This window comes from Ovis aries, chromosome 24 (genome assembly GCF_016772045.2).
Source record: "Ovis aries strain OAR_USU_Benz2616 breed Rambouillet chromosome 24, ARS-UI_Ramb_v3.0, whole genome shotgun sequence".
NCBI lineage: Eukaryota > Metazoa > Chordata > Mammalia > Artiodactyla > Bovidae > Ovis > Ovis aries.
The window spans coordinates 4,774,885-4,797,408 of NC_056077.1; the positions used below are offsets into that span (position 1 = coordinate 4,774,885).

The window sequence follows — 22,524 nt, forward strand, 5'->3', positions numbered from 1 at the left end:
GGAGAATCCCATGAACAGAGGAACCTGGGGGGTGGGCTACAGTTCATGGGGTTGCAAAGAGTTGGAGACGACTGAGCGCCTGGCACACTCCTCAGCACGTTTCCTTTGCAGTCCTGTGGAATGTCAGCCAGTCACCACCTCCCCCCACCCCCCTTGCACTGGGCTCCACGAGGGCAGAGACAGTATCTGCCATGGGCACTGTTGCAGACCATCCCTCACCACCCCTCCCCCCCAGCGCCAGGCCTGGTTCATAGTGATGCTCAATAAACACCCTTGATAGATAAGCACAGCTTTGAAATATGGTCATCATTCTCCAGGCTGAATTCTCCTGGTATTTTGAGCAGCCTCAATTTTCCAGCCACCTCCAAACCGTTCAAGATGCAGAACAGTACCAAGGACCAGGGTGTCCATCGTCGCAGGGCGCTGCAGAAGTGGACGTCTGTCTGTCCCTTCTCCCTTCCCTTCCTTAGGCAGGGAGACCGTCCGTGTGGGCAAACTGGGGGGTGGGGGGTGGCCAGGATTTTTCTGAGCGGGCCTGGCTGGCCCCAGGGCAGGTGAGACCCGCGCAGGCCTCGTCCACGCGTGCCCGCTGTGTCCGCAAGCAGCCAGCAGGGGGCGGCAGAGAGACAGGAGTGGTCCGCGGAGGAGCCCAGCTCCGAGCCCAGCCGCGCGAACCCACCGAGCCCGCGCTCAGAAGCCCGGTCTCCCACTGACAGGCCGCTCGGCTCGGAAGGCTGCTGGGTCCTTCCTCTCCCTCAAGTGCAGGCAGAGCCTCCTGAGCCATGGCCAGCCCTTCCAGCAGCCCCGAGGACACGGGCAAGCTCAGAGGCAGGGATGGCCGGCAGAGGCGGGAGGCGGAGGACGCCCCTCCGGAGGAGAAGAGGTTGAGGCTGGGGCTGGAAGGAGGAAGCGCGGCGAGGGAGGAAGGGGAAGACGCGCCGCGTCTCGGCAGGGAAGAAACCGGGACCCAGACAGGTGTCGAGGACGGAGGCGTAAGTGAGCGGGGGCGCAGGAGGGACGGGGTAGGGGCTGGGGTGGGGGCAGGGCTGCACCCCGTCGGCGGTCAGCTCCAAGTTGGTAATTGGGCAGCAACTCCTGCGTGCGGGCGCGGTGTGGTAGCTTGTGGGGACCTCCGGAGAAACTAGATGCCCCGTCGTTGGTGGCAACTCCCTTCTTGTTTATGTAGGATCGACTTGCTAATTCTGCCGCGTCGTCGTTGTTGCTGGCTGGGAGACCCGTGGACTCTGGGGTTGTTCGAAAAGGGAGGGGCACTCTGTGTCCTGGGGGTACCCAGAAGGGAAAGGAGACGGGGGTGGGGGGTGAGGGTTTTACTCTGAGGAGCCCTCACCCTGCACAGCCTCATCCTGGGCAGAGCGGTTTGAGGCGTCTCTCTGGGACTTTTTGCTGGTCGCCTTCCACCTGGTAAGGGGCTTGGGTGGGAAGTATGGGGCACAGGCTCTGAAAACCGTGCCCAGTCAGCGCGTGCACTGGTGGCAGCTCACCAAGCCCCCTGCCTGCCTCCACCCCCACCCCCCGTCTTCCTGTCACCGCTCTCCAGGCTGGCTGGGCAGGGAGAGTTGAGAGAGGAGGCAGGTGAAGGCTTCCTAGTTTGGAGTCACTCTTCTCTGCCCATCTCTCCAGAGAAGGACAGTGAAGCAAAGTTCTGTGCATCCCCTTGGGGTGCCCTGGCTCTGGTACCCACTGGCCGAGGGAACGTTTTGGGGTGGTTTGTTGCATATGTACGTGGATATGTGAGTCACTAGGTGTGTGTGGGACAGAGTTCCTTGACCAGCTTGACCCCCTCTCCCTGGCCCCTGCTTTTTGCTTCCTCTCCTGAATCTTCCAGTTGTGACTAGGCGGACCTCACATTTGGGGGTCACAGATGTCTGGAGGACAAATGAGGGCTGGCCGGACGGCTGTCCTTTTGGCGAGGGCTGCCACCTTGAGAGTTTGAAATTGATAATGGGTTTGACCTTTTTGTTTCTTCCAACCACTTGCTCAGCCGAGCTCACCTTAAAAATTTGATTGGTGACTAGTGAGCCCCAGAAGGAAGAGGTCCTCTTGTTTCTCCCAAATCCTCGCCAGCGTCAGCTGTCTGCCTCCCCTTCACTGGGTTGCGTCAAAGCCCGGCTGACTCGGGGAGGGGGCTGCTCTCAGGAGTTGCTCCCAAGCCCTCGCCTCCCATGCCTGTGATTGAGTTCAGATCGTGAGCCACCTGGACACCAGAACCAGGTGAACTTCTCTCTGTGATGCCAGAAGGATGATATTTGGGGAAGGTTTTCCGGGACACGTCATGGAAAGGGATGCGTTGCGGTGTGATGAGAGGAGAGGTCCCGCGTCTGAGATGTGATGATGGGGCCGTGCAGTGCCATGAAACTTCCACTGTCAGAAGCCCTTCCCTGCCCCTGTCACCTCCCTCTTTCACATGGAACTTTGCCCCAAACCAGGACACCAGAATGGAATGGAGTGACCAGGTGCAGTGGGCTGCTTAGGAATGTGGGTTTGGATCCAGACTACTCGGGTTTGGGTCCTGGTTATGGCTCTCCTTAGCTGAGTGACTGGGGCAAGTTGCCTAACCTCTCTGAGCCTTAATGGCCTCCATGGTGCAAAGCATATGTCACCAGGCCCTGTTCCATGGGATACCCGGATCTTCTGGGGACAGTGGCCCCTCATAAAGATGCTGTCTTGATTTTTAAGTCTAAAGGTTGGCCAAAGTCCAGGCTGCCCAGAATGCCCACCAGACAGATTTCTCCTTTTCCACATCTATAAGAATATTCTCTTTAAAGAACCTGGAAGCAGTTTCAGGCTGGTGCCAGGAACAGCTATTTCTTTAAGGAAGAGAACCGTTTCTTCACTCACAGACCATGTCCAAATGGATCAAGAAAAACAGAATGCTTTTTCATGAGATTTTGTCTGTGTAGACCATTAGCTTGGCCAAAATGTCAAAAACATCCTTTTTCTTTGATAGCAGATTATTTTTGGATGCAGATCATTCTGGGCTTTTTCTCTGCAGAAGCTGCACGGGCAACACCTCCCTGTCTGTGTTGTATGTAGATGCTTTTAAGGATAAAATACCCTTTCCCATCACTGTATCTGATGTCCCGGATGGCTGAGGTTTATGTGTGACTGGCTGTTGCTCAGAGTGGCTCCTGGACTCAGCCCCTGTCTTTAAGGAGGGGGTTGCATCCTCTGCTGGTTTGCTAGGGGATGCTTTTAGGAGCTAAACTGGAGCCCTAGGAGGCCTCAGCACCCAGGTCCTGCTGGACGTGTGGTGGAAGGAAGGTATGCGACTCGTGAGGGCTGACCCCCCCACCAGGGATCAGAAGTTTTACAGACTCCTTTTGCCCCCTCTAAGACCAGTGATGCTGAGGAGATATTGAAGAACTGGTCCCCTGAGAGCCTTTATTGATTCCTTCTCTCTCTCTTTTTATTACTTATAGAATTTTATAGAAAGAACATATCCAAGTATCATTCTATTGGTGATGACAATTGAACTATTGATTCCTTTAGAGTGACCCCAGGGTGAGTCTGACCTATAGCTCTTCCTGGAAGGAGAGAAAAGTCTTTCCTATGTAATTGGTTATCAACCCCAGGTGTTTGTTCAGCTCTTCCCATGATCAGGCAGCTTGGCATAGATTTCTGGGTTGTTGCTGGGCAGAGTTGAGCTTTCAGGAGTAATTGCTCATCGGATTCCCTGAAGTTCCCTGATGAGCTCTGCTCCAGAGTCCCTGGGGTTGGGAATTCCCTGCTGGGGCCGTTGTCGGGACTTCATTTCTCTAATGCAGAAGGTTTGAGCTTGATCCCTGGTGGGGGAACTGGGATCCCACATGCTGCATGTCGTGACTAAAAAAAGTGTCGCCGGGGTTGAGACTGCAGCAGAAGGTTGTTGTCAGCATGAGGCTCCCTGTAGGGGTGAAGCCAGACTGTAGATCTGTCCCCTCTTTCTGGTGAGGGTCTGCACCGGGGTATCTCAACTTTGGCGCTGTGCTGTTGACATTTGGAGTCAGATTATTCTGTTATGGTGGTGGTGGGGCAGCACTGTGTATGATTGGGCTGCTTGGCAGCATCCCTGGCCTCTACCCACAGAGGGTAGCACTGATACCCTATCCCCAAATGTGACAACCCAGGAAGAGGCGGGCAAAATCACCTTGGCTTAGAGGCACAAGTCTACACTTGCAAAAAATATTTCACAGTGTGGTAGTTGGGTTTGGGTTCCTGCTGTACCACTTATGAGCTCTGTGGCCTTGATAAATTTATACCATCTCCAGGGGCCTCAGTTTTCTTATCTATAAAATGGGGATAACCTCAGTGGTGGGTTGTATATGCTTTTGATGAAACAACAAGTTAGTAAATAGAAAATGCTTGGCATAGCATTTAGACATGCAAAAAGCACAAAACAAATGGTCGTCTCCATTCTAAGTTATTTGAGTGAATCAGACTCCATCCCCATCCCCTTAACCACTGGTGACGTATAAAGCAGGATGCGTGCGTTAAGTTGCTTCAGTCGTGTCTGACTCTTTTGTGACCCCATGGACTGTAGCCCGCCAGGTTCCTCTGTCCATGGGACTCTCCAGGCAAGAATACTGGAGTGGGTTGCCATGCCCTTCTCCAAGGGATCTTACCGACTCAGGGATTGAACCCATGTCTCTTATGTCTCTTGCATCGGCAGATGGGTTCTTTACCACTAGCACCACTTGGAAAGCCCTGTAATTGCAGGGTGTGGGGGGGTGGGTATACCATTCACCTGAACCTTAGATTGGGTTCAGGTAGCATCTCATCGGGTCCCCCTGATTTCCTTCTTGGTTCTCGGGGTCCAGGATCCCAGCGAGGCAGAGCTGTGGGCAGGCAGGGCAGGTGGCACTAAGGGTGTGCGCCCACAGTGGAGAGTTCCAAAGCCAGCTGCCGAGGCAGGGCATTTGGACCAACATCTGGGTTTCAGGATTCCCGTTTGAGCACAGCTGGACTCTGCAGGGTGGAAGCTCTCTTTGCCGAGATATAGATATTTCCCTGGCAACGATCTCTCAAGCTGACATGAAGACATGGCCGCCCACTGGAGCACGGTGTGTCTGCCTCAGCTCTTCTGTAATCTGTGAGGCACGCGTCTGCGGAATGCTGTGCTGGAGTGGGAAATGGCAGGAGATCTCCTCATCCTCCAGGGACCATGAGTGCGGTGCAAGATGGTGGAGGGTCCTGGGGGAGGGCAGAAGCTTGGAGGACATTCCTTTCAGCTGGAGCAGAGAGGCACATACTAGATGGTTCCGATGCCTCACAGCCTGGGGAGGCGGATGACTCTGTGCCTGGAGTAGTTTGAGGGTGCACTGTGCTGCCCTTGGCCTTAATCATTTCAGAAAGATTTAACCCCAGTGCTGACAAACTGGAACTCGATTTGGGATTCTCAGGGGAAATTCAGACTGCAGGCCAGGGTCCTCCTAATTTAAAAAATTTCATCAGGATGGCCATCGTTCCGTTGTGTCCTCTGGAACATGACTTGGAGCTCAAGGAATAGGAGAGAGACCAGTTTGGGCACTGGGACAGGAGTCTCTGCTTTACTGGTGGCCTGGACAGTGGTGGAGTTGTGTGCCTGAATTGAGGACCTTGAGTTGTGTACCTTAGGAGATCTGTTTCAGAGGACTTAAGGATCTTTTGGGTAATGGGAGTGAGCAAGATGCAGCGTCAAGTCAGCTTCCAGAAAAGCAGGGAAGACCATGGATCTGACTCTAGGCTCTGGCTGAGGTTGTTCTGAGACCCAGGGGGCAGCATCTAATGGACAGATGGGTTGGGGATGGCGATTCAGACTTGAAGGTCATCAGTGTTGATGGTAGTTGAGGCGAAGAGGACACACAAGATTGACTGGGAGGAGAGAGGAGTGGCAAAAGAAGAGGCTTTGGTGGAAGCCTGGGAAATCTGAATGATGAGAGGAGAAGGGTCAGAGGACCAGCAGGCAGAGCACGGGTGGCTCCACAGACAGATGGGGGAGAAGAACAAGGGTCATTTGTGTTGAAAAGAGCCCACTGGACTTCATATGCTTGTTGGCTCTTGCCGGAATTTTAATGGAGGCCAACTGGGGTGGGGGTACAAAGACTCACCCTAAGTCTAGACACTTCAGAACCCAGCTGGGGTGTGTGCAATGAAACACAGGACGCTCCCAGCCTTGACACTCTTGGAAAACGTTAGTTTGTGTGTGTGTGTGACTCCAAAGCCTTGTGTTCTTAAACACAGAGCTGTCACTTTTCGATGCTCCATTGGAAAAGGACCCAGCCTTGGTGGAGAGCCTTGTCCTGGTGTGTTCCCCGGCACAAGAGGGTACCATTGGGAGCCCTCACCTTTCTGCACTGGGGGCCACTTGCTTTCTCATCCCTTCTTCAAGTATTTGAGCAGCTCCTACGTACCAGGTGCCAGGCTGGGTGCTGGTCTACAGGATGGATCAGTCTTTGTTCTTCTGGAGATCTTACTCTAGCAGAGGAGACAGACCCTGGTCCATGGGCCTAGGCTGCCCTCCCCACTTGTGTTTGTCAATAAAGTTTTATTGACACACAGCCACACCCATTCACAAGCATATTGTCTGTGGCTCCCTTCTTACTAGAATGGGAGAGTTGAATAGTTGGGGCAGAGACTGTATGGCCCACAAAGCTGAAAATATTTACACTGAGAATCTCAGGTGAAGGGTTTTGCACCCTGATGGTGTCCTGGGCTGGGTTTGTGACGAGGGCTCACCTGGTGGGAATCCAGAGGGAGAGGGACTCAGCTACCCTACTCTCACCTTTCTGGGTCTCTGGTGTCAGGGTAAGGACTGAGGCTTTGAGTGGGCTTTCCTTATCCCTGTGGCCAGATAGCCGCCTAGTGCTGTCTGACTTTTGGATGGAGATGAGAAAGGAGGGAGGGAATGGAGACTTGGCAGCATCCCTCTAAGACGGGTCCCCAGCGAGTGTTTGGGGTCCCACTTTACACAGCTGCCAAAGTCCACTGAGATAGTCTTGTTGGTGCTGTGGGGTACAGAGCCTCCAAATCACTGAGAGAAAAGAAAGATTTTTTTTTTTGCAAGCACAAGAACTTGGGTTATTGAAATTAACATTTACCCCCAAGTTTTTTAATGTCTGGGCATGCATATTTAAGCGTCTGCCTCAAAATCTCTTGCTAATAAGCAGATGGTACATTTAATTCCGTTTTTTTTTTTTTTTTCTTTGAGAACACATGGCTTCCTGAACTGCTTTCCTTGCAGGCAACTTCATGTGGAGGCGACAGTACTTCTGACCAGCAGCACAGATCCCCCAAGAGGCCAACAAGAGCCCTGCCCAGAGGAGGAGCTGGCCTTTTCCCTTATCAGCTCCAGTGGGAAAGTTGTCAGGTTACTCACAAGTCCACAAGGCTCCTGTCTTTCCTTCTCCGGAGAGTCTCTGCCACAGCTGACCCCTAGACCTCACCACCTTGGAGCCAGTGTCCCAGGCGGGGTGTGGTCAGAGGGGGAGGGTGTGTACATGTGTGCTAAGTCTCTTTAGTAGTGTCCGACTCTTTGCGACCCCGTGGATTGTAGGGGCTCCTCTGTCCATGAGATTCTGCAGGCAAGAATGCTGGAGTGGATTGCCATGCCCTCCTCCAGGGGATCTTCCTGACTCAGGGATTGAACCCGCGTCTCTTAGGTTTTTTGCATCGGCGGGCGGGTTCTTTACCACTAGTGCCAGCAGAGGGGGAGGGGGCCCGGGCAGACCTGCAGGGGAGGAACTCCAAACAGAGGGTAGAGGCAGACAGACAGAGAGGAGAGCTCACGTGCACAAGCAAGGACTTGAAGTCACAAGGGAGAAAGCGTGGATTTCCGAAAGCAGAGAGAAGAGCAGATACCATCAGTGTGCTCCACGTGTGTCTGGGCTTTGTGAATCCTGCGCGTTTCCTCCTCCCTGCCTCCTCTCTCTGTGTTCCAGGATATCATAGAAATAGGCTTTCAGGGGTTCCATGCAGCTCTGGGTTCTGAAGACCTTTGGAGGGTGAAAGGGCTGCCCACTGGGTTTCCTTGGCTCTGTGGGCCCCTCCGGCCGGGTCCCTCCACCCCTGACTGCGTGCGGACGTGCCTTGCCTTGCCCGTCAGACCTCCTTCCAGGAGAAACCTAGGCAGGGCTTGTGCCTGCTCCGGGTCTTGTGCTCTGTGTCCCTGGATAAGGAAAACTCTGTGACTTGGTGATGTGTTGGCTTAAATTGGAAGGCGTGTGATGCCTGGGAGGGAAAATCTACTGCCCTTTTCATTTCACTTTTTGATTCCATGTTCTGTGTTGTCCTGGTGGAGTTGTAAGCTCTGGCCTCTAGGAATCGGGCTGGATGAAAGCATCTACACGGTATGAGTATAATTCCCTGCTCTTTATTCTGCTTGTTAGCAGTACACATTATTATTTGCTCACTGTAAAGAATTTTGGCTACACAAATACATAGAAAACAAAGAGCAAGCAACTCTTTTGTCTGCCTCTCTTCAGTCTTGCCTCTCAGAGGTGACACCAGGAGTGGGGAGTTGACATGCACCCTTCCACACCTTTCTCTGTGTATTCAGGCACGGATAGTTGCACATATATAGTTTAATTTTAATCTTTTAAAAATACAAATAGGATCAGTTCGGTTCAGTTGCTCAGTCGTGTCCGACTCTTTGTGACCCCGTGAACCACAGCACACCAGGCCTCCCTGTCCATCATCAACTCCCGGAGTCCACTCAGACCCATGTCCATTGAGTCAGTGATGCCATTCAACCATCTCATCCTCTGTCGTCCCCTTCTCCTGCTGCCCTCAATCTTTACCAGCATCACGGTCTTTTCCAATGAGTCAGCTTTTCTCATCAGGTGGCCAAACTGTTGGAGTTTCAGCTTCAGCATCAGTCCTTCCAATGAACACCCAGGACTGATCTCCTTTAGGATGGACTGGTTGGATCTCCTTGCAGTCCAAGGACTCTCAAGAGTCTTCTCCAACACCACAGCTCAAAAGCATCAATTCTTCTGCACTCAGCTTTCTTTATAGTTCAACTCTTACATCCATACGTGACCACTGGAAAAACCATAGCCTGGACTAGACGGACCTTTGTTGGCAAAGTAATGTCTCTGCTTTTTAATATGCTGTCTGGGTTGGTCATAACTTTCCTTCCAAAGAGTAAGTGTCTTTTAATTTTCATGGCTGCAATCACCATCTGCAGTGATTTTGGAGCCCAGAAAAATAAAGTCTGCCACTGTTTCCACTGTTTCCCCGTCTATTTGCCATGATAATTCTCCATTTAATGTCTAGAAGAGCTTCCTTTTCACTCAGTGGTGTGTCTTTGGCATCATCTCATGAAGGCCCCTGGGCCCCACCTTACTCATATGGCAGTTATTCTGCGGTGTGGATGCTCCTGGCTGACCCTGGACTGATGGGTCTTTGAGTGGTTCTTTCTTCCTCCCCGTTGCTCATGTGTTGTGGTGAGTATCCTGGCGCACACTGCTTGGTGTTCTGTGCCTGTGCTTCTCCAGGACGTTCCCAGGGGCAGGATAACCAGGGCAGGGGGGCGTCGGTGCTGCTGCGCATCCTGGGTCTTTGCATCCTGTGTAAATATCTTCTCGCCCCCTCAGCACCCTGAGGCTCACAGGTGCTGTCCTCAGTGGGGGTCATCCTCTGAAGCCTGAGGGGCACTGGTGAGATGGCATTGCCCGCCTAACTTCTGTTAGGGTCAGTCTACACCCTGCCACCCCTGGGGGCCCAGCTGACCCTCCAGCCCCTCCTGGCAGGACCCTGGCTTCTGACTGGCAGGTGGGAAGGTTCGTTTTCCTGAACATTCTTGGTTATGTTACTGCAGGTTCCAAGGTTGGCTTTCGCCTCCTCCAGGTCTTGCTGCTTCCCCCCACGTGTCCTTGAGCAAACTGTTCCAGCTCTCTTGGTCTCAGGTCCCTCAACGGTAAAGCGGGGATCAGAGAACAGTGGCAGCTGCCTCCTTGGCTGCTGGGAGGATTCGGGGAATGAGCACCGCTTCTGTACGCTTGGCTCTCTGCGCACGTTCAGCCGGTGCCAGGCAGGTCATCACTGAGTTTTCAGCGCGCTGGGCTGTGACTTCACGGGGGGTAGGTATGTCTTTGGTGTCGAGTCCAATGCCAGGCCCTTAGTAGCTGCTCAGTAAACTCTCAGTGTGTGGTTGGTGGGGGCAGAGATTGGGGTGCAGGCAGCAGGTACAGACAAAAAAATTGGCTCATCAGTGGATTCCCCAGCTTAGGCTCCCTGATGAACCTCCAGTCTCAGCCCCTTGCTGTGTTTGCCAAGGCCCACAGGGCTCTGCGGTGTCTTCTACACTGGAGTCCAGGCAGGGGCAGGTCAGTGAGTGTCCTGCTGCCTCAGGGCATCTCCCGCAGTAGCTTGGTCCTGGGTTCCAGGTGACCCCGAGGTGGCTGGGACTCTGGTGGCTCTGAGCCCAGACCCAGAAGACAAGGAAGTGTAGGGGGTAAGCACCCACAATTTGACCTTTGAACTCCCTTTTGCCTTGGACGCTGAGGCACGTGGGCTTGTATGCGTGCATGTACATGTGTGTGCCCGTATGTTGGTGTTCCTGTGTGTGTGTGACCTTCTCTGTGAGTACCCAAGTCTTGGGTTGTTTATTCAGGACTAGGTTTGCCAGATTAAATGCAGGAGGTCTAGTTAAGCTTGACTTTAAAATTAACAGGTTTTTTTTTTTTTTTTTTTTTAAAGAATAAGTATGTCCCAGAGCAATATTTGGGACATGCCTACACTAAAATATGATTTGTTGTTTATTTGAAATTCAAGTGTGAATGGTGTCCTGTCCTTCCACTTGCTCCGTCTGGCAGTGCTCTGGGGGATGTGGGTATGTGTTGGTATGTGCCCACAGGAGGGCCAGTGTGCAGGCACGAGGTTGGGGAGGAATTGGGAAGATTCTCCAGGGCTGCTTAGTGGCCCAGAGTCTGTGGGGCTGGATGCTCTGCTCCCCTGCACCTGCCCCCCTACCCCCACCTCTGTTGGTTCCCTCCTATTCCTCTCCAAACACAGGGCAAGAACTGCCCCATCCACCCTTGTTTGGAGCACAGCCGCCCAGCCAGACGAGATGCAAACAGTGTGCCAGATGGCTGCAAAGCCTTCCCCAGCTCCCTCTGCAAGGGGCCTGCAGATGAAACGGAAGCCTCGTCTGCCCCGCTCCTGCCTTCCAGAAAACCTGCGCCGACAGACACTCCTCCTGGAGATTAAACCACCCCGTGTTTTGCCAGACAAATACAGCCCTTCATTGCCACCATAAACTTGCTCACAGGCATGGGTTGATCGATCCACTAGTGCGCCTGATTCATCAGCTCTCTCACCGGGAGGGGTGCGAGGCTCTGCTCTCGGTCCAACGAGCTGCCTGATTTCCATCTGAAAGACCGTAGAAGCCGACCACAGCTCGGGAAGAAAGCTGCCTCTTCCCCCTAGGCAGCTTCCGCCTGGTTCCTGATATTTGATTGTGATCAGAGGGTGAATTTGCATCCAACTGGCTGGGGGCCTGTCAAGGAGGACCTTCGTTGGAGGGGCCTCTGAGTCCTGCATCTCTTCATGGGAAAATCCAGGAAGGAACCTTGTTCTGTGTTACTGCTTAATCTTTTTACTGAACTTGTTATGGACAAGGCCTCGGTCTCCTTGCAGCTCCTCTGTGGGGCAGGCGCTACGATCGCCTGCATGCCCACTTGCTCTCTTTAGTCTCTTTAAAGCTCCTGTACCCCTGCTGTGCTCTTTTCTGCCTCAGGGCCTTTGCATATCCTGGGAATGTGCTGCCTATGCCTGGGAAAGCTCTTTCAGCCTCCCCTTCAGCAGGTAAACATCTCATTTCTTAGCTGAGTCACCATTGCCTCAGGGAAGCCTGCCCCCCTGTTACCTGTCTTAGCACCAGCTGTCTCTCTGTTTAGGTCTGGGCCCAACTAGATACACCTCTTTCTTTTGGCCTGATTCTATGATGCATATCTGCCCTCTTCTACACTAAGATCACCGTGAGGGCAGGGCCACGCTGTCTTTGTTCCCACTGTATCTCTGGTGTTTAGCATATGCTCACCTGACTGGGTGCACACTGTCCACCTCTTAACTATGACAGCTCTCCAACAGCAGAAATGGGAGAGAATATGTAGGCCTTGTGTTAGCAGAATCCCAGGGGTCCTCTGGAAGATGATGTTGGAACATATTTGTCAATGGACTTCCTTACTGTGGCATAGAATGCCCCATCTTTCTGACTTATCCTTAGCAAAGGCCTTCATTATATCTGAAGCATAGTTGTTCGTGTGGGAGGATGGAATCTATATCGTATTTAGATCTTGTGGTCTGCCATAGCCCCCCGATCATCTTTAGCTTCAGTTACGCAAAATCCATGCTCTCTCCCTTGGTAGATGTTCAGTTTGCTTTTCCCTCTTCAAGTTTGCTTAGAACTTGATCCCATAAGTGAGGCCTCCTCCCTTATTCCCATCCCTTACCCAGGATGACTTGGTTTTGTCAATAACTTCTCCAGCTTTTGGTGAAGGCCAGATTGAAGGAAAGGCTTAAAATAGAGGATGTGTAAATAAGGTGAAGCTGCCTGTTGGGTGGGCAGTCACTGGGGTTAATCCAAAGGCTGGAAGAAGGACTGACTTGGAGGACTGAGTGAGTCTCAGGGCTGAGGGTCAGGTCCAAGTGGACAAAAGGGTCTGAGTTTGCCCAGGTGAACTTCAAGTATTTAATAAACCTTCCTTCTCCTCATGGTTGGGGAATAATTGATGAGGCTGTTGCAGAGAAGAAGCCAATTCTGACTCCATGTTGGAACTGTTTGACTTGTTTTTCTTAGTATAATCATACCGAATGGCTTGCCTCAGAGAATCCTGCCCCTTTGCCTGACTGTTAAACAACAGTGCCTTTGTTGAGAACCCTGTCCACCTGTAGACAGCAGGAAGGAAGAAATTAACACATCCCCTGCCTGAGGCTTGCCCTTCTAGGAGATGTTTGCAAGATTAATGGCCTCTCTACTTTGCTTCCTCACCTCCCCTCATCTCTAATCTATAAAAGAACTTGGCATCTAGAGACCCTGATAAGATGTTTATTTTGAGGTGCTAGCCTGCCATCTTCTTGGTCAGCTGGCTCTCCAAACAGTCATTTTCCTTGCCTCAACACCTCATCTCTTGGATTCATTGGCCTGTCGTGCGGTGAGCTGGGTGAGCTTGGACTGGGTAACAAGGCTGCTAAATTTGATGAAGATTCTTTGGTGAAATTTACCTGGAATGCCAGCAGCGAGACTCCACCAAGGCATTGATTATTGATTCTCCAACTGTTACCAATTCATCAGGCTTCAGTTATAACCATAATTTGTATTAATTATCAGTGCAAGATTTTACTTTCCTCGTCAATAAAAGGAGTGTTCAGAGAGCAGAGTTGAGTGACCCAGCCCTTTGGTCTCCTCTGCCAAAAGTCCGCCAGATCTAGGAGGCACTCGGCGGTGAGGGGGCTGGCAGTGATGGTCGGCTTCACCTTCATCACACCCCATGTCTGGCATCAGGAAAGCCCATGCCTCAGTCTTCCGTCTGGGAAGTGAGGTTAGGAATATCAAGCCTGCTCCCCTTTCAGGACAGTTAGGAGGATAAGATGAGATGGTAAGTGAGGGCTCTTTGAAAATGAAAACATTCTATTTGAATGCAAAGTGTTCTGTGACTGATATTTTCTATCCTGTGGAATCATCATTAACCCTGAAGCTGTCTGTTCAAAAACCGAATGGAGTTCACCCTTCCTCCCTGTCTCCTCTGGCAGAGGGAATCTGTCAAAAGATTGTGGTTGCTGTTTTTACGGGTGGGGAAAACTAAGGAAGGTGCAGAAAAGGGACCAGGACCCTGGACTCCTGAGTCTGTCTGTGTAAGAGCTTAAGCGAGGGAACTGCTTCATATTCTCGATACAGGGTTACTCTGTAAGAAATAGCCCTCATCTAATATTAAAAGTGGGACCTGAGACAGTTTCTAAAAAGATAAGTGACTGTTGGGTGTGTTCAGTCAGTCTATAACTGGGACAACTCTGGGGATGAAGCAAGTGGAAACAGCTTTGGAGTCAGATGGATTTGGGTTTGAACCCCAGGTTTGGACAGCTACCAGCTGGGGGAACTCAGGCAGATTGTTTACCATCCCGGGCCCCAGTGACCTTGGAAAATAGGTTGCATTGTATTAAAACTTGCAGGGAGACTCCCACTGGGCTCCTGTAGGCAGAGGGCTGACCAGCAGGGCAGGGTTTGAGTCTTGCAGGCGTCTGGCTCTGACCTGTAACACCCAGTCATTCCGCAAATGCTTCCCTTACGTGGTTTTCTGAGTATCAGGGATCATGCACTCGGGCTGTTAACACTGTGTTCTGCACAGAAATCAACATTTGTGGGTTTATATTAGTGCCTTCTTTGCTGTTCTCCATAGTTCCACATTTCTCAGCCCTGAGGAACACCAAAATCATGCGGGGGAGGATGTCTATTACATATACCAATTCCTGGAGCTCATGCCCAGAGTTTTGGAAGCTTAAAGGCTCAGCCAGGATCTCTGGTTACAAAAGCTCCCAGGTGTCTCCTGGGCAGGCCTGGCTCTGCCTCAGGGACCCAGTTTGGGAACTAGTCCATGGTGCTGCTTTGTTTAAATGTCAAGGTGGACTCTTCTACTCCATCTTGTCTTATCCTCACTTGCGTTCAAGCTTGTTTGTTCCCCCTGGACTGTGAGCTCGTTGATGTCAGGGTTCTCTCTCACGTTTGCATCAGTGAACCAAGGTTTCTATAGGTGTTCAGAGGAGCGGGTTTGCTTGCTGAAAGGGGTCAGGCTCTAGGGAGGCTTGTGTGTATGTCTGTGTGTGATGTGAACCTTTGTTAAAAGCACCTTTCTGTCTCGCATCTGCATTTTCTGTGAGTCAGTGTGATTTACTCTAATGGAAGCCAGTGCAGCTTAAGCAAGGCTTTGCCGTGAGATGGAGTGAGGTTGTGGATGGGCAGAGCTGCCGAAAGCACCTCCTGGGAAATGTTTCATTGTCATCCTCACTAATTGAACTCAAAATTTCACTTCCGTTTCACCCCACCATGGGAGCTGTGTTGATTTCTCCTTCAGAGTGGGTACTATCAGATCTCCTGTACAAATGTATGTAAGTAACTGGGATTTGGTTTGGGGATGGATACACTTCATTTATGATTAAAAAAAAAAAACATGGAATACAAAGCTGGAGAAAGCTTTAGTTACCATTTTAGTTACCACTGTGTGTGAGGTGGAACTTGGCATCCAAAAGAGGAACCTTTTTCTACAATCCTCAACCTTGATGAAACCATTTCTGAATTCCTCACACACACAATCAGTACCATAATTGGTATGGATTACATAATATTTCAGTTGCTTCCTATGCTGGACAGGAGGGCTTCCCTGGTGGTTCAGATGGTAAAGAATCGACCTGCAATGTAGAAGACCTGGGTTCCATCCCTGGATCAGAAAGATCCCCTGGAGAAGGGAATGGCAACCCACTCCCGTGTTCTATTTTTTTAAGAACTTTAAAAATATGTTTATTATCCATATATTTTTTTGCTTTTTAAAAAAACTTATTTATTTTTAAATTGAAGGATAATTGCTTTACAGAGTTTTGTTGGAGAGTTCCATGGACAGAGGAGCCTTATGGGCTACAGTCCCTGGGGTTGCAAAGAGTCGGACACGACTGAGTGACTAATACACACAGAGGCAGGGCTGTAATAAATATTTTCAGGGCTGAAAATAAACTGTGGAAAAAACTTCTTGAGGGTTCTTCCTTTTGTATCAGTGCTTCTCAGAATGATGCCCTTAGAACACCTGTGAGGGACTCATTTGGGGTGGTTTCTAGGCCTACAGTTTACAAGGTCCCACCTTTTTGAATCAGAATCTCTGGTGCTGGGACCACAGCATCAGTAGATAACTCAGGAAGTTTATAATCAAGTAGGGAGATTAGATGAGTATGTGAATAAGTGCAACACAGAGTAGATATAAAAATACTTTGATTGTTTAATATTTAAGTTCTTATTCATTAAACAAAAGTTTTGGCCATGCCATGCAGTATGGGGAGGATACTAGTTTCCCAAGCAAGGATTGAACCTGTGCTCCCTGCAGTGGAAGCATGGAGTCTTCACCACTGGACCACAAGGGAAGTCCTTTCCTTGATTATTTCTAATGAAAGAGGTGCTTTAAAAAATTCAAGGAATACAGAGAAGTATAGGAAAGAAAGAAAGATCATCTCAAATCTTACTGCCCCAGGAAATAAACCTCCTTCCTATAAAGTGAACATCATCCCAGACTCACCCTGTGTGCAGATGGAACGACGGGTGGAGAGATGGACAGACACTTCTAATCAGACACAATGGGATTTTTTTTTTTAAAGAAAAAGTACTACATTTAATGGTGCATGAATATAATTGAAGAAAAATAAACTGAAGTGAAACTGAGGAAGCTGAAGATGAGTGTAGGGTCCAGGCTAGATGAGGAAGGCAAAGCAAGAAGGGGCGGTGAGGTTGTGAAGACTGAATTTAGAAGAGAGAAGGTGTGGGAGTGGGGAGGCAGACGGGAGAACGTAGTTACAGTGGGAATTTTAGATCCTGAGACCAAACGGCCTTGCAGTGATGATGAGGATCAAAACGAGGGCATTACAATGAAGCTATATAGCCCCCTTTGAGGCTGGATGTGTAGATGCTCCTGGTGAGTGTCTGCTCCTTGATGGTGAGAAATGTGAGCAGTCTGGCTCTGTCAGATCTTTCTAGGGACTCCGTGCTCTATTTTTGGGGCCTTTTTATCACCTGGCTCAGAGCAGTGGTCCCCAAATGATGTTCCTTGTACCATGCGTGGATGCTTAGTCGCTCAGTTGTGTCCAGCTCTTTGTGACCCCATGGACTATCACGTGCCAGCCTCCTCTGTCCTTGAGATTTTCCAGGCAAGAATACTGGAGTCGGTAGCCAATCCCTTCTCCAGGGGATCTTCATGACCCAAGGATCGAACCTGGGTCTTCTGCATTGCTGGCGGATTCTTTACCACCACCAGGGAAGCCCTCGTAACTCTTTACCCCTCTAAAAAAGGGCAACTTTATCTTAGTTACCAAATTAATAAAAATATTTTATTGGCTTAAGAAATAGAACAACCTGGGAGTCAGCAGCTTAGAGAACCACACTGTGGAGTATCTACAAGCCCAGGTTATTTCTCTTTATAGAATCGTAGCCAAGACTTGGAGTATTTCTGTCTTTCCTATGCCACAACCTGGGACTCTTGAAGAGACGTTGGTAAAATGTTAATGCTTAAATGTCTCTAGGGGCTCAGACCACCCTGACTCAGTTCTATGGGCAGAATCTTTTCCAGCTTCAGTTCAGTCCTTAAGAGATATTCTGTGCTAATTATGTTAAAACACGGCCATGGCTTCCGCTTCATTGTCCCCCAAATTAAACACCTCAATCACACAAACACACCCCCTCGGATTTGGTGCGACTGATTCCCAACTGTCACTAAGGACATAATTAGATTATATTTTTTCCAGTTCAGCTGAAAGAAAACTCACAATAAAATGCTGATCAATATGTGCAGCTTAGGAAGTGCAGCCTGCTTTGAGATGCAGAAGTGTTTAAAAATCTATATTCTTGATTGAAGGAAGAAAAATCCATCTCCCCTTCCTAGAGGGGGAAGACTGAGAACTGGGCTTAGGAACAGCTTGACCATCGGGGTCTGAATTAGACCAATGAAATAGACGTCCCCCTGGAAAAAGGGCGAGTTTCTGCTCTTCTGTGGGACTGTGCTTTTATGGTGAAGTTTGTTCTCTGTCTTTGGTGGTGTGTGTGTCTTCGAGTGTGTGTGTCTGTGGGTGGATGTCTGCATGCAAATGACAGTGTGTACCTGCGTGGGTGTGTGCAAATTTCCCATGTGAACCTCATCTTTGCGGGAATCTTAGGGCCTTGAGCCCAATGGATGCCGTTTTAAGAAAAATCAGTCAAAAAACTAGACAAAAAGAACTGAAATCAAATCCAAGCTCTAAAAACACCAGATTTGTGGGCAACTCTGGGTTTTCTTTGTTTGGGATTCTACCCGCCTCCATATGACGTTTTTGTTTCTCTTTTAAGTGATCATAATCAAAGGGTTAAAATTGATCGTGAGTACAAACATGTATATAGCGTGTGTTTCTATTTACATAAGGGTTTCTCAGCCTAAAGACTATTGACCTTTTAGGTCAGATTATTTCCCTGCCGAGGGGGCCTGTCCTGTGCAGGAGTTCTGTAACAAAGGCCATGCATAGGGTTCAAGTTCAGACGGAAAATCATGGTGAGACTGAGGAATTCAGCCGGAGTGTCTTGGAGACACCCACAGTTTCTGGAGTCCTGACTGCGCTTCCAGAATTCCCAGTTGTCATTTGTCTATGGTTTATTCAGCAAACATACACAGAACCACCATGTGCCGAGAACTTTTGAAGAAAAAGGATAAAAAAATGATTGGAACGTAGACCCATCAGAGGTGACTCTACCATAACATAAATCAGATGAGAACCCAGGGCCTTGGAGACCTCATCCTGCAGCCTATTTGAGAATGAAGGGCTTAAAAAACAATTACACATGAAAATGTATTGTGCTTCATATATACCAGTGTAATTTGTGTTAACTCTGCAGTATAATTATGCCTATATTCTTAGACTTTTTTTTTTTTTTTTGAGAGATTTGTTTCTTAGCATATCATCTCTCGACTATGCTGAACTGGAAATTTATTTTGAAGCAATAAAAAGCACAGGCATGCCAGACCTTATGCAGGAGATTCTCAAGTCAGTGAGCAAAGCAAAAAAAATTCAATATGGTTCATGTTACTCTTGAAAATCATCTCCATCTTTCATAGAGTATAGAGGTCAGACTGAGCATAGCTCAGCAGCTCCCACCCAGCACGTCTTCCTCCTGGGTTGGAATAGACAGTGGTTTCTTTGGTGAGCAGCTGATGAAGTCATCCCGGGGCTATCTTTTATGAATATTTGTGTCTTCAACCCCAAAATCATTCATCAAAGTGAGATGTTCTCATCAAGGAAAGCAAGCGCAAGCTCCTGCATGAAGGCTGTGCTCGCAACTCCTTCTTGTCTCTCTTTTCCTGTCTTTGTTTTTGCCAAGTACTGATGGTTCATTTCCCACAGAGTAAAAGAGCCCAAGTGGATCTATACCTACGAATGGAATCTTGGGTCATATATAACTCTGTGTTTAATTGTTTGAAGGATGGCCAGGCTGTTTTCCAGAGTGGGTGCACCATTTTCCATTCCTTTTCAGCCGTGTGTGAGGGTTCCAGTTTCTCCACATCCTCACCAACCCTTGTTGGCAGTCTTTCTTTTTCTGGCTTGTGGGACTTTAGTTCCCTGACTAGAGCTTGAACCTGGGATCTCAGCAGTGAGAGCTCAAAGTCCTAACCCCTAGACTGTCAGGGAATTCCCTGCTGGCAGGCTTTGTGATTCTAGCCATCCTATGGATGTGAAGTGGGATCTCACTGTGGTTAGGGTTTGCATGTCTCCAGTGGCCAAGGGTGTTGAGTGTATTTTCATGTACATATTGGCCATTTGTATATCTTAACTTGGAGGTAGGTCTGTTTAGAAATGAAAACATAGGTCCACACAAAAACTTATATATGAAAATGGAATATTATTTGGCCATAAAAGGAGTGAGCTTCTGATACGTGCTATAATATTGATGAACCATGAAAACATTATGCTGAATAAAAGAAGCTAGACACAAAAGGTCACATATTATACAATTCCATTAATATGAGAGTCCAGAATAGGGAAATGTATAGAGAAGGAAAGTAGATTAGTGGTTGCTTAAGCCAGGGGTGTGGGACCAAGGGTGGAGGGTGAGCTAAAGGATATGGGGCTTCCTTTTGATGTGATGAGATGTTGTCAAATTGACTGTGGTAATTGTTGTGTGTATCTGTGAGTATATACTTAAAATAATTGAAAGGAGAAAAGTGTAAAGTGTAAAAAACCAAAAGAAGGCAAGTTGCAATTCTATTGATCACTGCTGCTGCTGCTAAGTCGCTTCAGTCGTGTCCAACTTTGTGCAACCCCACAGATGGCAGCCCACTAGGCTCCGCCGTCCCTGGGATTCTCCAAGCAAGAACACTGGAGTCGGTTGCCGTTTCCTTCTCCACTAGATGGGCTTAAAAATACAGATTCCCAAAAAGAAAAAAAAAAAAAAACAGATTCCTGGGAATTCCCTGGCGGTCCAGTGGTTGAGACTCTGTGCTTCTGCTGCAGGGGGCATGGGTTCAATCCCGTATGCTGCCTCGCCAAAAATAGATAAATAGTGAAGATTATGTTAAAACATACAGACTCCTGGGCCCTACCTCCAGTGATTCTGCCTCAGTTGATCTTGGTTAGGGCTCGCATATCCCCAAGAGATTCCACCATTCAGCCTGATTTGGGGCCCACTGTGTCTGTGGCGAACCCTCTGTCCTCTGAGATCTAGGGGTCAGCTGATGGAGGCTCATATTATGGAGAGCTTGCCCTATTCTAGGCTCTGGAACTAGAATAGGCTGCTGGAACAGTCTCACTTCCTCTTAACCCACACAATAACTTCCTTACAGGGTAGACAATGCAGGCTTCCATGATGGCTCAGTGGTGAAGAACCCTCCTTCCAATGCGGGAGACTTGGGTTCAGTCCCTGTGTCAGGAAGATGCCCCGGAGAAGGAAATGGCAGCCCACTCCAGCATTCTTGCCTGCGAAATCCCGTGGACTAGGGTGGGCTACAGTCCATGGGGTTGCAAGAGTCGGACACAGTGACTAAACAGCAAGGTAGAGGATATGTCCTTTGCTTTAGAGATAAGAAATTGAGGTTTTAGAAACCCTTGAGTAACTTGTTTACACACCCACTAGGAAGTGGTCGAGCTGGAAAATGTACTAGGAGCATCTACTCAGGAGCCAGTGCTCTCAAGGCCTCAAATGCCGTGGTCCGCGGATGCCTGAAGCCCTACCTGAGATTTCTGCTGAGACTGGGTGGGGGCTCTGTGCCTCACAGCTTCCCTGGAGTCCTGGGCATCTGCGTCCATGTCTGCTGCCCCTGCCCACCACACCCACCCTCCCCCCTGGCCCCATCTGCTTTCATCTCCAGACCATAAACCATTGGCCCCAAGCGTGACTGTATTTTGTTGACTTGCTGAGGTTTGGGGCCAAGGGCAGAGTCACAGTGCTCCCTGCTTGGTCTTGGCCTGACTTCACCAACTCTCTTGCTTTCTTTCACTTCTGCATTTCCCACACCCTTCCTCCCTCCTGGATTGCTCTGGGAACTCTGAGTTCTTAAGCACCTTCACTATTCCCTGCAAAAATCCCCAAAGTGTGTAGTTGAGCCAAGTCAGTGCTTGACCTGTGGAGGATCCCACAGACAGGATCTCTGTGCTCTGGAAAGTGGTGGTACTTACAGATTGATGAGACATGATTTTGTGTTTCTCTCTAAAATACACTGCTCAGCTATCGAGCCTTTGACGGCTGGCTGCTGTCCTTGGCTGGAGGCAAGTGGGGGTGAACACTGCTCCTTTGCAACCCAGGAGGAATGCTGCCACTTAAAGGAGGAGAAACTGGCTCTATTTAAGAGGCCGAGAGAGAGGCTTCTGGAGCTGATGCCAGTTTGTTTGGAGGCAAAATGGTGGTTGTATTAAAATTGCCCAAACTTGGGCTGGTGCCCTGTGTGTTCAGAGCTCAAAGCCATGATTACTTGAATATATTTTTTAATGAGTTGGTTTTCCATTTTGTTGCTTGGTTGGTTTCTGCTGATAGCTTTAACCTCAAGAGTTCAGTTCAACAGACTCTAACAGTACCTACTAAGTGCTGTCCTTTTAGCCCCTACTGTGTGCCAGACCCTGGGGATCTAGTGGTGATATACAGCACTTGAACAAGTGATTGTAGTTCCCACTGTCACCCTCCCCCGCCGCCCCCCACCCCCGGCCCAGCCCGTGCCCTCCACCAAAGAGAGAGGCCACCGTTGTGCTTCTGAAGATCTCAGATACCATTGCATTGTCTCCCCAAAGAGGGAAGATGAAGAGCTTTGGTGTCTGAGGCCCTGGAGGAGGATTTAGCCGACTTACCATCAAGGTTTGGGGTGATGGAGAGGAGCGTTTGTGTTTTCAGGTGAGAAAGTGAGGAAGCTGAGATTAACAGGAGGCTTTTTGGAATTCCCATGTGCAGTGGAGACCTGCTACAGGGAGGGTCTCTTGCGACTGAATCTGTGGTCAGTTAGAATGACCATACGACAGGCTGCTTGCGGCAGACAGCCTCCGAAAGTTATGGGTCAGTTGTGGATGCGACAGTGCTGATCTCCAGGGACCTAGGTCCTGCCTGACTTTCCAACAGCGTGCAAGCCCAGAGTTCTTATGTAAACTCACAGAGGAGAAGAAGCCCTGATAACGATGAGACCAAAGTCCCCACCTGCCAGGCGTGTGGGGACTCAGAGCAGATTTAACTGGAGTTACAGAAATAGGAATGTGACATTTCTTACACCTTTGCATGGTGGAGCAAAATGTGTTCCCTTTGTCTTGGAGGAAAGGAGAGTGCCGCAGGCGTGACTCCAGGTTTCCTTCTTAAAG

General features: G+C 49.5%; 1 protein-coding gene across 12 annotated transcripts in view; it reads left to right on the forward strand.

Annotated features, from left to right (window-relative positions):
* Positions 1–692: 692 nt before the first annotated feature.
* RBFOX1 (RNA binding fox-1 homolog 1) overlaps positions 693–22,524 on the forward strand; it is a 2,416,982-nt gene continuing 2,395,150 nt past the window's right edge. For all 12 annotated transcript variants that reach the window (XM_060406050.1, XM_060406058.1, XM_060406056.1 and 9 more), the window contains exon 1: positions 693–992. In XM_060406050.1, coding sequence (XP_060262033.1) covers positions 783–992 — 210 coding nt within the window. In that variant the 5' untranslated portion in view covers positions 693–782. The remainder of the gene's footprint in view (positions 993–22,524) is intronic.